The following is a 12,819-nucleotide window of genomic DNA, read 5'->3' on the forward strand; positions in this document are numbered from 1 at the left end:
CTGCCAGGCACGCGGCGATGCATGAAATTCGTCTTGCGCGTGTCTTACCGTAAGAACCGGACGTGAGGTGGCTCCCCAGGAGCAAGCCAAAGATAAACACGTAGACAGGCATACAGGGCGAAGATAAACCCATATTGCAGGGAAGGCGGCTGGGAAATCATGGACATGGAGTGACTGGCGAGAATCTCCAGGTTTCGGCAGGAAAGGAGACATCGCTCGGTTCGAGAAAGGAGTTCGTCTTCCGCAGGCGTCGAGTCGGTGAGTCCCGTGGAGCGGCCACGGCTAGCTTAACGGTGGCTAAGAGCTCCTCCAAGCCGCCCTCCAACTGCTCCTCCGAGGGGCAAGATAACTTCAACATTCCCAAACCGAACCGCGGAAGATGTGTGTCGGTGTCTTTTCTTCACTTTTTTCCAAGTTTCACTCTTTTCTTAGGACGGTGTCGCGGACGTCAGACAGTAAAGTGTTCGTTTAGCATGTTAGCTTCGCGGCTAGTGAGTTAATGCAGCCAAACGAGCACGTTCTTCAAACTAAACATGAACGATGGCTCACACGTCAATAGACGACTGTTTAAAAGATGAACGAACCGCTGGAACAGTGAAACATGCAGCTCGATAAAAAGGTAATTGCCGTCACTTTACTTTTAGAGAGGAGAATTGAAGCCGGGGTGGGTAGAGTCATTTCGAATGCATTATGGCAACACGCTTGAACTTTAATACGCTTTAACATAACTTATCATTAATAATCATCCTGAATGATACATTTGTTCATATGGGCTAACAGATGTTGCCATAAAAAGCCTCCGCCCACTTTTAGCAATTCAAACATTGAGGTGAGCTGATAAAGGCTCTCTGCAGCTGTGTTCCGTATCTTATTTGTTATAACACAGGTATAACGTCATATGTTTTCTCACTTGGAAAGCTGCGTTTCTGTAATGACAGATGAGCTCACTAATGACAAAACAACAACCACTACAATTCATAAACCTGATGTCTGATCCATAGTTGAAACTGAAATCAGAGAAAATATTTTTTTTTCTCTCACTTAATTGGAAATCTCGTAAATACACAGGTATAGCCTGTATTCACTCCATGGGTGGTTTGTTGATATGTTACCAAACACAGTAGTTATGCTTGATTGTTTCTTTTTTTATGGACTTCTAACCACATCTTTCTTGAGCAACCAGCCTCAGTGTCTGGTGTTTGCCTTCAATATCGTGCTAGTATATCTTTGAGCTGCCTTTTATTTGCCTGCTGCTCCACTCCATCGGTCAGGTTGCGCACACACTGCACCCTCTCATTCCCCACCTGCTCGCCGTCCCTCCACAGGATCTAAAACGGAGTCCAAAATGGTACGGACAGCCTTGGTGACGGCCACCAGTCTGGCCCTTACTGGGGCGGTGGTGGCGCACGCCTACATCCTGAAGCACCAGTTCTACCCCACGGTGGTCTACCTCACCAAGAGCAGCCCCAGCATGGCGGTAAGACCGGAGCTCAACAGTGAATTGTGCGTCTAATGATGTTAAGGGTTTGATGAAATCTCGGTATCGTTGCCGTGTCTGGTGTCAGATCCTCTACATTCAGGCGTTTGTGCTGGTGTTTCTGCTGGGGAAGTTCATGAGGAAGGTCTTTTTTGGCCAGCTGAGGGCTGCGGAAATGGAGGTAGGGTTTCTCCTCGTCCGTCGCGTTCAGACGATTCCCAAGTTTTTTTGCCGCGGCGTAACGTCGCCCCTGCGTCTATGTGTCGCCCCCTCAGCACCTCATCGAGCGCTCCTGGTACGCGGTGACCGAGACGTGCCTGGCTTTCACCGTGTTCAGGGATGACTTCTCCCCTCGCTTCGTGGCCCTCTTCACCCTCCTGCTCTTCCTCAAGTGCTTCCACTGGCTGGCCGAGGACCGGGTGGACTTTGTGAGTCACGAGCATTAATAAATAGCTTAATGTCGTAACATTTTCTCACTGTCCTCCACAGGTGGAGGCATGAATGAGCTGTGGGACAACAGGACAGTGTTCATTTATTTCTTGATCATTAAATTATTAAAGTGAAAGTGTGTCAAGGGTGTGATGACTCATCCAGAACTCCGGTGGGGGATCTCCTATTTCAGCTGCACTGATTCTGGATGTTGGCTCAAACTGAGAAGGCTGTTAAATGCACATTTTGTCCAATTGGCTGCGAAAGAAATGTCAGTGGAGTCAAGAAGACACTCTTTCCTCTGAGGAGGTTTCTCCTCGCTACTATGTAAATATACACAAGCCAGGTGCAAAAAGCCTCAACTGCACTTATGAGTCTGCTGAGTTTGTGTTACAACTATTGACTTCTCGCATATTTACACTAGGCTACTGTAACTCGGCATGCATCTCAGTTTCCTCGTTCTCTCCGTTGGTGTCACTCTAAATGGCTTTTGCTTCCTTTAATCTGTGTTGTAATCCTCTTTGTGTCAGATGGAACGGAGTCCAAACATATCGTGGTTGTTCCACATGAGAGTGCTGTGTAAGTACATTTGATCAAGCCAGAATCATTTCTCCACTTGAATGAAACTGTATGTAAATTGTGTATTTTGCACATGAGGCCAGGTGTTCTGGAGTTTTAACGTAACCACAGAGAATCTCACAGTTAAAATATAACTAAATAAAATCTCTGCAGTAGTTGTATTATGTATTCGCGGACTGAATAGTCAACAACAAAGTACTTCCAGGCCAATTCAAACTGATTCCAGTGATGCAGAGTCATCGGTTAAAGTTTAACATCATGTCTGTGTTTTCTCGTAACGGTTTTTTATTTGTGTATCTTCTGCAGCTCTCATGGGACTGCTGGGTGTCATGGACTTCCTGTTTGTGAACCATGCCTGCCACAGTATAATCACCCGGGGAGCTTCAGTTCAGCTGGTCTTTGGATTTGAGGTTTGTCAAGACGTCACTGAAGCAGAGTTCACGCTTCAGTTATTGAATGTGATTAGACGGTAACTGTTTTGTTCTTTTTTTTCTGAATTGGGACGTTAAAGGACCTAAATCTTAGGATGTTTCTTTAAATTCTGAAGTAGGTTTGAGTGTAGTATGAACACTGTGGATGCGTGGATCGCATACAAGGAAATGTACATATTCTGTATTCGGCTAATTTGATCTGAATCTGAATCTGAATCTGAATGAGCCTTTGTGTGACTGTATATCACAGGATTGGCCACTGCACGGCTCATTTTCCCCAACATTTCCTCTGCATGAAAACAAGCATCGCAAAAATATCCTAAAAAGAATGGAGTAATAAGCGAACTTTCATGTGTCATGTGCAGTAGTGTAGCTGGAAAGACGAGCCGCTTCTTTCACTTTCCCACTACAGAGATGTAAACCAGTAACCTTCTAGTTACCAGGTTGTTTTACTATCCAGGCCAGTGGTTCTCTGGCCCCATCCACAAAAACCAATACAAACATTTTTTGCTCTTTAAAAAAAAAAAAAAAAAAAAAAAATGTCCCTCCACATGGCAATGTAGTACATATGCCAGGCCTTTAGGAGGCGCTGTAACTCTGCCACGGGAACACGCCAAAGCTCAGAGGAAGCCACGGAGCATTCCTGCTCATCCTCCAAATCCAACATCTCCTCTTATTAAAACCAAATGGCATCAGCAGCTTCTGCAGCTCCGTGACAAATGTGCATCTTGTTCTTCCACACATCAAAGCCGAGGCAGTGTTTTCAAATTTCCCCACTCTGGAACCCATTTAAAAATAAAATAATAAACAACAACAAAGAAACATTTTTGGTCGTAATTGGATCGATGTAGATTCTGATTATGAAATTGTAAATCTTCGGCAAGAAAAATGACAATAAGGAACCTTTGTAAGATGATGTAAGAGGCTCATGCCTCATTAGTCACGCGGTCGTTCAGGATGTGTTCTGCCATTCGTTCCTCCTCTCCACGCCGCAGTACGCTCCGACGCTTTGTGTCCTCAGTACGCCATCCTGCTCACCATGGTGCTCACGACCTTCATCAAGTACGTGCTGCACACCGTGGACCTGCAGAGCGAGAATCCGTGGGACAACAAGGCCGTCTACATGCTCTACACCGAGCTCTTCACAGGTGCTGCCGCCGCAGGGCGCGTTTCCCTCCGTTTTGCCGCCGCGGCCGCCCGTTACTGAAACGCTCCTGACGCTGTTTTGAATTCCAGGTTTCATCAAAGTGCTTCTCTACATCGCCTTCATGACCATCATGATCAAGGTCCACACCTTCCCCCTGTTCGCCATCCGGCCCATGTATTTGGCCATGAGGTGAGCTGGTTATCTTTTATAAATACTTCTTTTATGGTTCGACTTCACAGAGTTTTCCTCCAATCACAGAACAAAATCCTTTTTTTTTTAATAGTCGTTTGTCAATAATCTACAAAGAAATACTGTAAATTTGACGTCTTCATACTTAAACATCAAAGAAAAAAAAATCTTTTTTGTTGCCTTTAATTGTATAAAAATGAGGAGTTGTTGACTTTTATGACTTTGCAGTTTTGATTTCATTCTCTTCATAATACCCTGAATTTTAATGGATTTTTACCTCCTGCAATAAACATTAACATAACATTATTAGATCATTTGTGTTGTTGCATGTCCTTTTTGATACATACAGACTTTTCATTAATATTTCCTATTTTGCCACTCGTTTCATTTAAAAACGAATACGTTTGTTAATATAACTGAACATTGTTTGGCGTTTTGCTTCACGTTCCTCTCAGGCAGTTCAAGAAAGCTGTAACAGACGCTATAATGTCTCGGAGAGCCATCCGCAACATGAACACACTGTAAGTTCACCGCTGCTTCTTATGTTGTCTTTGAAAATGTCCGTCAAACCTGCAACACGTCCCCGATAGTCCGGAATAGCCCTCATGCTTTTAAATGCTTTTACAGGAACTGGGTCAATATAAGAGTCTTTAAAGACCGAGAAACAGGTTGTTGTGGGGGCGCAGGCTGAGGTACAGGTGATTCTGGCTAAAATAACGTCTTTGCCGTCGTCCAGGTACCCTGACGCTACCCCCGAGGACCTGCAGGCGTCGGACAACGTCTGCATCATCTGCCGAGAGGAGATGGTGACTGGGGCCAAGAAGCTGCCGTGCAACCACATCTTCCACTCCAGGTCGGCCCGCCTGCTCCGGTTCCGCTCCGTGACGTTTCCTCCCCGACGCCACGTCCTTCATCGTGGTTTGTTTCCCCGCAGCTGCCTGCGCTCCTGGTTCCAGAGGCAGCAGACCTGTCCCACCTGCCGCATGGACGTGCTCCGCGCGTCCAACAACAACCAGACGGCGGCTCCGGCTCAGGCTCCGGCCCCTGCACCGGCCGCCCCGGCCAACGCCCCCGCGGCCCCGCCCCCAAACGGTGAATGTTGCCTCCGCAAACTTGGTTCTGTCCGCTTGACCCTCTGAGACGCGTTTGGATGTTTCTTCCCCTCTCTTTCCAGTGGGTCCAGCCATGTTACCGGGCTTCCCTCCTGGCATCCTCCCCTTCTGGGGCCCCTTCCCCGCGGTGCCCCCCCCTCCTCCTCCTGCTGCAGCCGCAGCAGCTCCGGCTCCGGGGGCTCCCGATGCTCCCCAGAGCAGCTCGGAGGCCGCGCAGGCTGCGGGTAAGAGCCAAGACCGACTCTGAGGCAACCATTTCAATTCTCGGCGATTGTTGCTGACACTTTTCCTTCATTCAAAATATAGTAGAGACTTTTCAATGATTACTTTACTTTTTTTTCTGTTGTTCTATTCAGTCCGATTTAAAAATGTTTTTTACTCCTTCAGGCTCCGCCCAGTCCACGTCGTCCGGGGCAGATGCTGCTCCGGGGGCAGCAGCGGCCCCACCGGGGGCGGGTCTCCCAGGTTTCCCCTTCTCTTTCCCCCCTCCCCCCTTCCCCACGCCACCCTGGCTGCCGATGCCGCCGCCGCCTCCCTTCGGTGAGCTTCCGTCGCTCCTCGGATTCAAATTGATTAATGTCACCTACTGTCGCACAGATCAACCCATTCGAAGTGGAGCTGACAGGTCGTGTGCTGTCCTGTCCCGCAGTGTCGTCCATGCCTCCCCCTCCCCCGTCTCTGTCCCGGCTGTCGGAGGAGGAGCTGCGGGAGCTGGAGGCGGAGGGCCGGCGGGGCCTGGAGGCGCGGCTGCAGTGTCTCCAGAACATCCACACCCTGCTGGACGCCGCCATGCTCAACATCCACCACTACCTCAGCACCGTCGCCACGCTCACGTAAACTCCGAACTAATCAAACACGCCAGATTATCCCACACACACACACACACACGTATCCAACATCTGTCTGCTCTCTCCACAGTCCTCCCCGGACTGAGAGCGTCGCCGCAGAGGCCAACCACACGGCGCCGGCTCCCACGGAGAGCCCCAGCCCCGACGACTCCTCCGTCTGTGAGTAACACCGCCTCCAGCCATCCTCCCCGGTGAGCTCCGAGTAACCAGGCCGGCGTTCTGTCCGCAGCCGAGCCGCCCGGCGCCGCCGCCGCCACCGTCACCTCCCAGCCGGCCGACTCCACCTCCGCCTCCTCGGACGCGGACAGGAGAGAACCGAGCGACGAGGTGGCGGAGAGCGAGGGCGGGGAGCCCAACGCGGCCGAGCTGAGGCGGCGCCGCCTCCGCAAGCTGGAGACGGCGCCGCCGTCGTCCTCCTCCTCCTCCTCGTCGCCGCCCCCTCCGGACAACTGACCCAGCAGCTCGGGACTCGGCCTCACGGCTCCGGACCAACATGAACTCTGAGCTGATCTCTCCGAGGATGTGCGGTCCTCCTCGGCAGCGGGGCGCCCCCGGCCCCTCCCACTGACCACGGCGAGCTGTCAGGAGACACACCCGTGGACCGTTTGTGTGTCTGAAAGCAATAGCACCTCTCGCTTTTTTTTTTTTTTTTTTTTTCTTCCTCTCTGCTTTAATCCTCCCCCGAGCAGCACACCTGCACCAGTCCAGGGTTTGATGAGCGCTCTTCTCAAACCGCCGACGCAGCAGCTCAGAGTTGAGTTTGCTAGTTTTTTCGCCTGTCAGTGACGTCTTTGCCTGCACTCTCGGTTCCAGTTCGGCCGCTTCCGGCGTGTTGGGTCGGTCCCACCACCCAGCGCGGGGGCCGATGACGCAGCCACTCGGTCCCCCCCCCCCCCCCCCCCCCGTGAAACCAATCATCTAGTCCGCTTTTATTTTTTCTTCTTCTGTTCGTGGGCCTTCTCCACATGCTGCCACTGCAGACACTGTAACATACCGAGTTCTTGGGATGTGTACATACTGTATAAAGAGTTTTAATAGGATGAATCTGTACATAAAGCAGAATAAACAGACTGAAACGGCAGTGGCACGGCATGTACGTTGGGTTTCAGTGCGCGCGTTTACAGTGAAGCACTCGGGAGCACCTTTTCGTCAGGGTTGTTATCTTGCACAACTTTATTGTCGCCTTTTTAAGTTAAAGACCGAGCTGAGAAATTAAAACTGTTGATCTGAGAAATCTGAACGTCTATAAAAAACATCGGGATCATTCAGTCCTCCTTACCAACTTCTTTCATTTGAACCATCAGACAATCTTGAACTTTCTAAAGTGGCTTTTGAACGGTATTCTGGTCCGTCCAACACTTTCCATGTTTTTTATCGCTTTGTTCACGTGGTCAATCATGAGGGTGCTACAATTGAATGTGGAATGTTAAGATAGAAAATAACTTAAAACTTATAAAATACAATCATACAGGAAGGAAAAAATAAGATTCAACTCATCAAAACTTTTTTTACAAACATGGGGAAAACAGTAATACTTGCAGCAGGAAGGGAATCAGACAGTGAGAGAATATTTAACGCTTCTTTGCTGTTAAATGCCCAAAATGGTCAGTTGATTGTGCAAAAAAAAAAGAAGAAGGATTAGCTTATCTAATGGGGACCGAAGCTCCACACCGGCCTCGTCGGCTGCAGGAATCACATGTGGAAAAGGAATGCGATCAAAGAGTTGAATTGTGCCGTCTTCAGGGATTTCTGAGACGTTTCACCTCCCAAGTCTGTTCCCTTTTTAGAACGAGCAATACAAAAAAGAAACTACAAGGTGCATTTCACTGGCTGGTCACTTCCTGAGAGTTTAGGTGCAAATCTGCTGGGTGGGGATGGGGTGGGGGGTGGGGGTCAGTTCTGGGGGGTGGAGTAGAACGAGTGGTGCTGGTAGCTCTGGTCTGGAGGGTTGCTGGGAAACAGGAGAGGAGCCGTCTCGGATCCGTACCAGCTGGAAGAGAGAGAGTATTCTGAAAATCGCTGATCTCGCACAGATTCCCTCAAAACAGGCAGGATGCTTCTACTTCTATACACGTCAGGACATCACGTCTGCACATCAGTCGTTTCTCTGGCGCTTTGCACGATGGGTAGGCTCTACCTGGTGTGAGCCGGCGACGCCCGGGTCCACGGAGTGGCGTAGTCGTCGTCGTCGCTGCCCTGGGGGTCGTCGAAGAAGTACGGGCGAGGCAGGGCTCGGTTGTTGATGGCCATGCTGCTGCTCTGTGACCACAACACGGGAGACACTGGTTAACGCCCCGCTCTCTCTCTCCCCCCCCCGCCCCGTGTTCTCGCGGTCACCTCCTGAGCGGGCCGCCGCACTCTGAAGATGAGGATGAGGAGGCTGGTGGGGAGCAGCTCCCACACGAAGAGGATGGCGCCGAAGGCCAGGTATCCTCGGTCTCCCAGCTCGCTGCGCAGGTCCGCCTGGGGAACACAAGCTCTTTTTGAGTCGGGGCTCCCAACTCCGGGACGCGGCGAGCCCCGCCCTCCCACTCCCGCTACGCCCACCTGGTCCGACACGTTGTACCAGTTGAAGTTGAAGGACTCCACCTGGCGGCTCTGGGACAGGAAGAGCACCGTCAGGTTGTAGCAGGCGCGGCTGGCGAACAGGAAGATGACGGCTCCGCCCAACGCTGCGACCCGGCACACCGTGGTCCCCTGAGCACAACAACACTGTTACTCTCAGAGTCCCACCTTCACCAGCTCTTAGTTTAGTGAATCCGTAATTTCTGCAGCTTTGACGAGTTGGAAGTTCCCTGTTTTCCAGGATTAACATGATTTAAAAACAGGAGTAATACTTACAAACTACATATCAATAAAATCCAGATAGAATTAATTACCTTATCTTAAATATAATGTGGAATAAAACTAATTCAGCTTGATTATTTCAGACACAAACACCACAGATCAAAGCAATCCTAAAACTTGAAGTCGATCTGTTAAAAATAATAATAATACATATATTTTACAAACTGCTCCACTAAATTACAGCAATAGTTGAATCTTTCAGTGCAATAAACCCAAACATAATCCAAGTTTAAAAACAAATTAGAATTGAGGCTTATACGATTGTGTTTAAAGTCGTATCTTAAAATCATGCACAGTTTGGTACCAAGTAATCTAACATTTTTATTGCGCAATAGGGATTGTGAGATGAATTAATGGCGGTCAAAGCGGTTTCACCGCAGATCTCGCCGTCGGTTCATCTCAATAGCTTGTCTTAAAATCTATGTTTAGAAAATGGGATTTTATTTTACAGATCACTCCTTGTGTTCTATGATAAGAAAAATTCCCATTTAATTCCCCTCGGGACTTCCTCTGCTCGGGACTCTCGGGCCGTTCTGGCCGTTCTCCGGGCGTGTGGCGTCACCTTGCTGATGAGGTAGGGGCTGGTGGAGCGGGAGTGTCGGCTGAGGAGCAGCAGCAGGGCGGCCAGCAGCACGGCGTCCAGGATGAAGAGCAGGTCGTTGATGATCACCCGGACCAGCACCAGGGTCCAGGTGAGGTCGTCCGCCGCCCCGCCGCGGCCCCGGTCCCCCAGGGCCGCGCACGCCACGTTCACCGCCAGGAAGACGGCGCTCATGGTGCCATACACGCAGCGGGCCGCACAGCTGCGGAGGACAAGGGGACGGACGTCTTTGATGACGGCTACAGCAATTTGCAGTACTTTAATTTGGTAATACATGTTTAAAAAAATAGACTTCTACACCTGCATGGCCAAGAGAGGGTCCAAATCTAACCTGCCGGCTGTGAGAAATGATTACATTAACTGTAATGCATCGTTCTGACCACCAGGGGCGCACTTTAATCTATTTCGTGGTGAGTCAGTTCAGTTGATCAGGATTAAAGATGTTGAAATGTGTTGACATTGACGATCATTTGCAGAGTTTGGGAGGTTCTTCTGTTCAGAATATGAGCTTAGCCAACTATATCTGTAAGTTCCAGCTAAATGTGACCAAATGTTTTATTCCTTTAAAGATGTAAATAGTTTAATGAAGATCCACTGCTGTAAAGCAGAGTGAACTGTTGCATCTGCAGCTTTGTCATTCAAATTTCAGGTTAGTCACGTGTTGTAAAAGGATATTAAAATAATTAATTGCACTAAAACAAAGACATAGCGTCAGAGTTCGAGTAATTTATAGATGATCATGCTTTTATTTAAAGATCCCACCGAGTTCAGATGGAATTGCGCCGCGTGGAGTACACTGAGTGTGACACTTGTCATGTGTGCAAACAAAGACTTACAGGCCTCGGTCCCTGTCGGAGCCGTACATCTCCCTCACCTTCAGCAACACCTGCAACGACAACAAGACACGTCAGTCACGATGAGGCTGGAAGCCCAAAAAAAAAAATCAGGTCTCCGGCTGTCCCCCCCCCCGGGCCGTACCTGAGTGAAGTACAGGTTGATGAGGCTGAGCGTGAAGAACTGCAGACACACGGGGAAGCAGTAGAGCAGCCAGTAGGCGGCGGCGGGCAGGCGGTTGGCCTCCAGCGCGTTGGCGAAGTAGAAGGAGAAGAGGGTGGTGCGCAGGGCGGCCCACAGCAGGCAGAGGAAGAGGAAGATGCTCTGGTAGCTCCACCGCTTGTGCCTGTAGAGGTGCAGGAGCCACAGCTGCACGTAGACCACCAGGAAGAGGCCGGCGTACAGGGCCGTGTACAGGGCGGTGAAGCCCAGCTGCACGGACGGTGCCACGGCCGGCTGCAGGGGCGCCGGCGGGGGCCGGGTGGCTGAGAGCGGGGCTTCCATCGGGCGCGGTCGAAAGGCGTTAACTGAGCGCGGTCATCGCAGGGGGAGAGAGAGCCACGCCGAATCCTCACATCAGAGAGACCTGGGAAAGACAGAAAGACTTATGAAAGGATCTGCACGGTACATCACATCAGTGCTTTAAATATTTTGTTGACGTTACACAGTTTGAAGTGCAAAAAAAAGACAGTTTTGGCTTCTTCTTTTTTTTAGACTAATGTTCAACAGCTTAATTTTTTTTCATTATTATTATTCGATCCAGACATGTCAAAAATCGTGGTATGAACAAAACACAGACACGTCTAACACATATATCAAGTTTAACATGTCTGGCGAGGGAAGGCTGGAACAAATCATCCACACTGATTGAATTGACCTGCTTTTATCTTGGAGCTGTTCTGATAGCTCCTCCTCTAAAACGTCAGTGTTAGTCCTTGCATTTTAATTTAATCATTGGATTATATCTTTCAAACAAAATGGGATTTTGAGGACAAACCAGATAGCTGTATATCTGTTTCTGACTTATTACCACTCAGAACGATGTAACACCATCATAATCTCCACAGTTCCTCTCGCCTCTCAGCCTTTGTGTTGATTCCATTTTCTCCTTTAAGAACCTTAATCAACCATAATCAACCTTTAGAAACCTGAAAACCTTATTGTTCACTGCAGCCTCCTCATAATTCTATTCTTAATTCATTTTTATGGGCACCATTTTATTTCTTCAATACTTATTGTCCTGTTGTCCCTTTTTGTCTTTTAAATGCTTTTATTTCATTAACATCTTGTTCTATTTCTATGATTTTAAAGTATTTTTTGTAATTCTTTGCCTTCGTGAAGCACATTGAATTGCCTTGTTTAGGAACTTTTACAAACTTTCAAAAAAGGTAACATTGCTTTATAAACCCCAATGAACCTTAAAAAAACTTTAATGAAACTTTATAAACCTTAATAAACCTGCATTTACCTTTACAGACCGTAATGGGCCTTAATGAAACCTTTTCAAATCCTATAAACCTTAATGAATCTTAACAAACTATAATAAACCGTTATAAACCTCAATAAAGCTTTATAACCCTCAAAAAAACCATTATAAACTTGAGTAAATCTCAATAAACCATTAAAGACTCAAGGAGGAAGATGCCAGTCACCTGATCACGAGACTGGGTAACAACAACATTAATGTAGCGCCACTTTCTTTTAGGTTTCGACGTCTAGAAAGAGCGCAGGTCTGCCTAAAGCCTCTCTTGTGTGATATTTGTCAGTTTTAAAACAGAGTAAACGTGTGTCTGTGGGCATTTCTGCGACCTTTGGACCCACTCGGTCTTTACATTGAACGCATAAACAACCTGCTTAAAAACAGCTACTAACTGCGAAGTGACGCGGATTTTACACTTTCTGTCACTGCCGGTGAGCCGTGTTATCGTCTCTTGGAAAAGAGGGTGATATTTGCGGGATGCCCGTGATGTTTTCTAGGCGTCTTTCAGATAAATAAAAAAAACAGACCTGATATCGCGGTGGAGCTCCGGAGGCGGCTGCGTACGGCTGAAACTCGATTAATCCCACACTTCCGCGTAGCGCAAACCTACGTCACGTCTGGTGGGCGGGGCTTGAGTTTTGATTTCAACCGCCAATCAGCGATGACAGGAAATCGCGGTTTCTTCAATTTATTGTTTACTTGTCCGGCGAGTCAAATCCGATTATACGCGATTTTTGGTATAATCCTCACTGAGATCGGTGATCGAAATGACGTGTAGTTGATTTAGTGGGGGGGTATTTTAGTCCTCAGCAGTTTCACTGCGAGCCTACTTTATATATATATAT

General features: G+C 48.5%; 2 protein-coding genes across 2 annotated transcripts; one reads left to right on the forward strand and one right to left on the reverse strand.

The window, feature by feature from the left end:
- The first annotated feature begins 94 nt into the window (after positions 1-94).
- Positions 95-8,036, forward strand: syvn1 (synovial apoptosis inhibitor 1, synoviolin). Its single transcript, XM_080501818.1, has 16 exons — positions 95-258; positions 1,326-1,477; positions 1,566-1,658; positions 1,753-1,905; positions 2,437-2,485; positions 2,792-2,895; positions 3,938-4,064; positions 4,153-4,252; positions 4,708-4,773; positions 4,989-5,105; positions 5,187-5,344; positions 5,427-5,588; positions 5,752-5,904; positions 6,014-6,197; positions 6,283-6,371; positions 6,442-8,036. The coding sequence occupies exons 2-16, from the start codon at positions 1,346-1,348 to the stop codon at positions 6,663-6,665; spliced, it is 1,911 nt and encodes a 636-aa protein (XP_080357944.1). The 5' UTR covers positions 95-258; positions 1,326-1,345; the 3' UTR covers positions 6,666-8,036.
- Positions 7,228-12,542, reverse strand: gpr137 (G protein-coupled receptor 137). The gene is made up of 8 exons (XM_080501819.1): positions 12,502-12,542; positions 10,639-11,080; positions 10,497-10,546; positions 9,622-9,862; positions 8,760-8,909; positions 8,550-8,675; positions 8,350-8,471; positions 7,228-8,202 (listed from the first exon to the last, which is right to left on the reverse strand). The coding sequence occupies exons 2-8, from the start codon at positions 10,996-10,998 to the stop codon at positions 8,106-8,108; spliced, it is 1,146 nt and encodes a 381-aa protein (XP_080357945.1). The 5' UTR covers positions 10,999-11,080; positions 12,502-12,542; the 3' UTR covers positions 7,228-8,105.
- Between the last annotated feature and the right edge of the window lie 277 nt (positions 12,543-12,819).

Source organism: Blennius ocellaris, assembly GCF_963422515.1.
Source record: "Blennius ocellaris genome assembly, chromosome: 9".
NCBI classification, from domain to species: Eukaryota; Metazoa; Chordata; class Actinopteri; order Blenniiformes; family Blenniidae; genus Blennius; species Blennius ocellaris.

What these genes read in the sequence shown, in the direction of transcription:
- syvn1 (XM_080501818.1), top strand. Translation starts at nt 1,346, where the DNA reads ATGGTACGGACAGCCTTGGTGACGGCCACCAGTCTGGCCCTTACTGGG. An exon ending in AGCTGGTCTTTGGATTTGAG is followed by an intron (nt 2,896 to 3,937) that starts GTTTGTCAAGAC and finishes TTGTGTCCTCAG; the next exon opens with TACGCCATCCTGCTCACCAT. An exon ending in ATCCGCAACATGAACACACT is followed by an intron (nt 4,774 to 4,988) that starts GTAAGTTCACCG and finishes GCCGTCGTCCAG; the next exon opens with GTACCCTGACGCTACCCCCG.
- gpr137 (XM_080501819.1), bottom strand. Translation starts at nt 10,998, where the DNA reads ATGGAAGCCCCGCTCTCAGCCACCCGGCCCCCGCCGGCGCCCCTGCAG. An exon ending in TCCGACAGGGACCGAGGCCT is followed by an intron (nt 9,863 to 10,496) that starts GTAAGTCTTTGT and finishes TGTCCTCCGCAG; the next exon opens with CTGTGCGGCCCGCTGCGTGT. An exon ending in GCGTCGCCGGCTCACACCAG is followed by an intron (nt 8,203 to 8,349) that starts GTAGAGCCTACC and finishes TCTCTCTTCCAG; the next exon opens with CTGGTACGGATCCGAGACGG.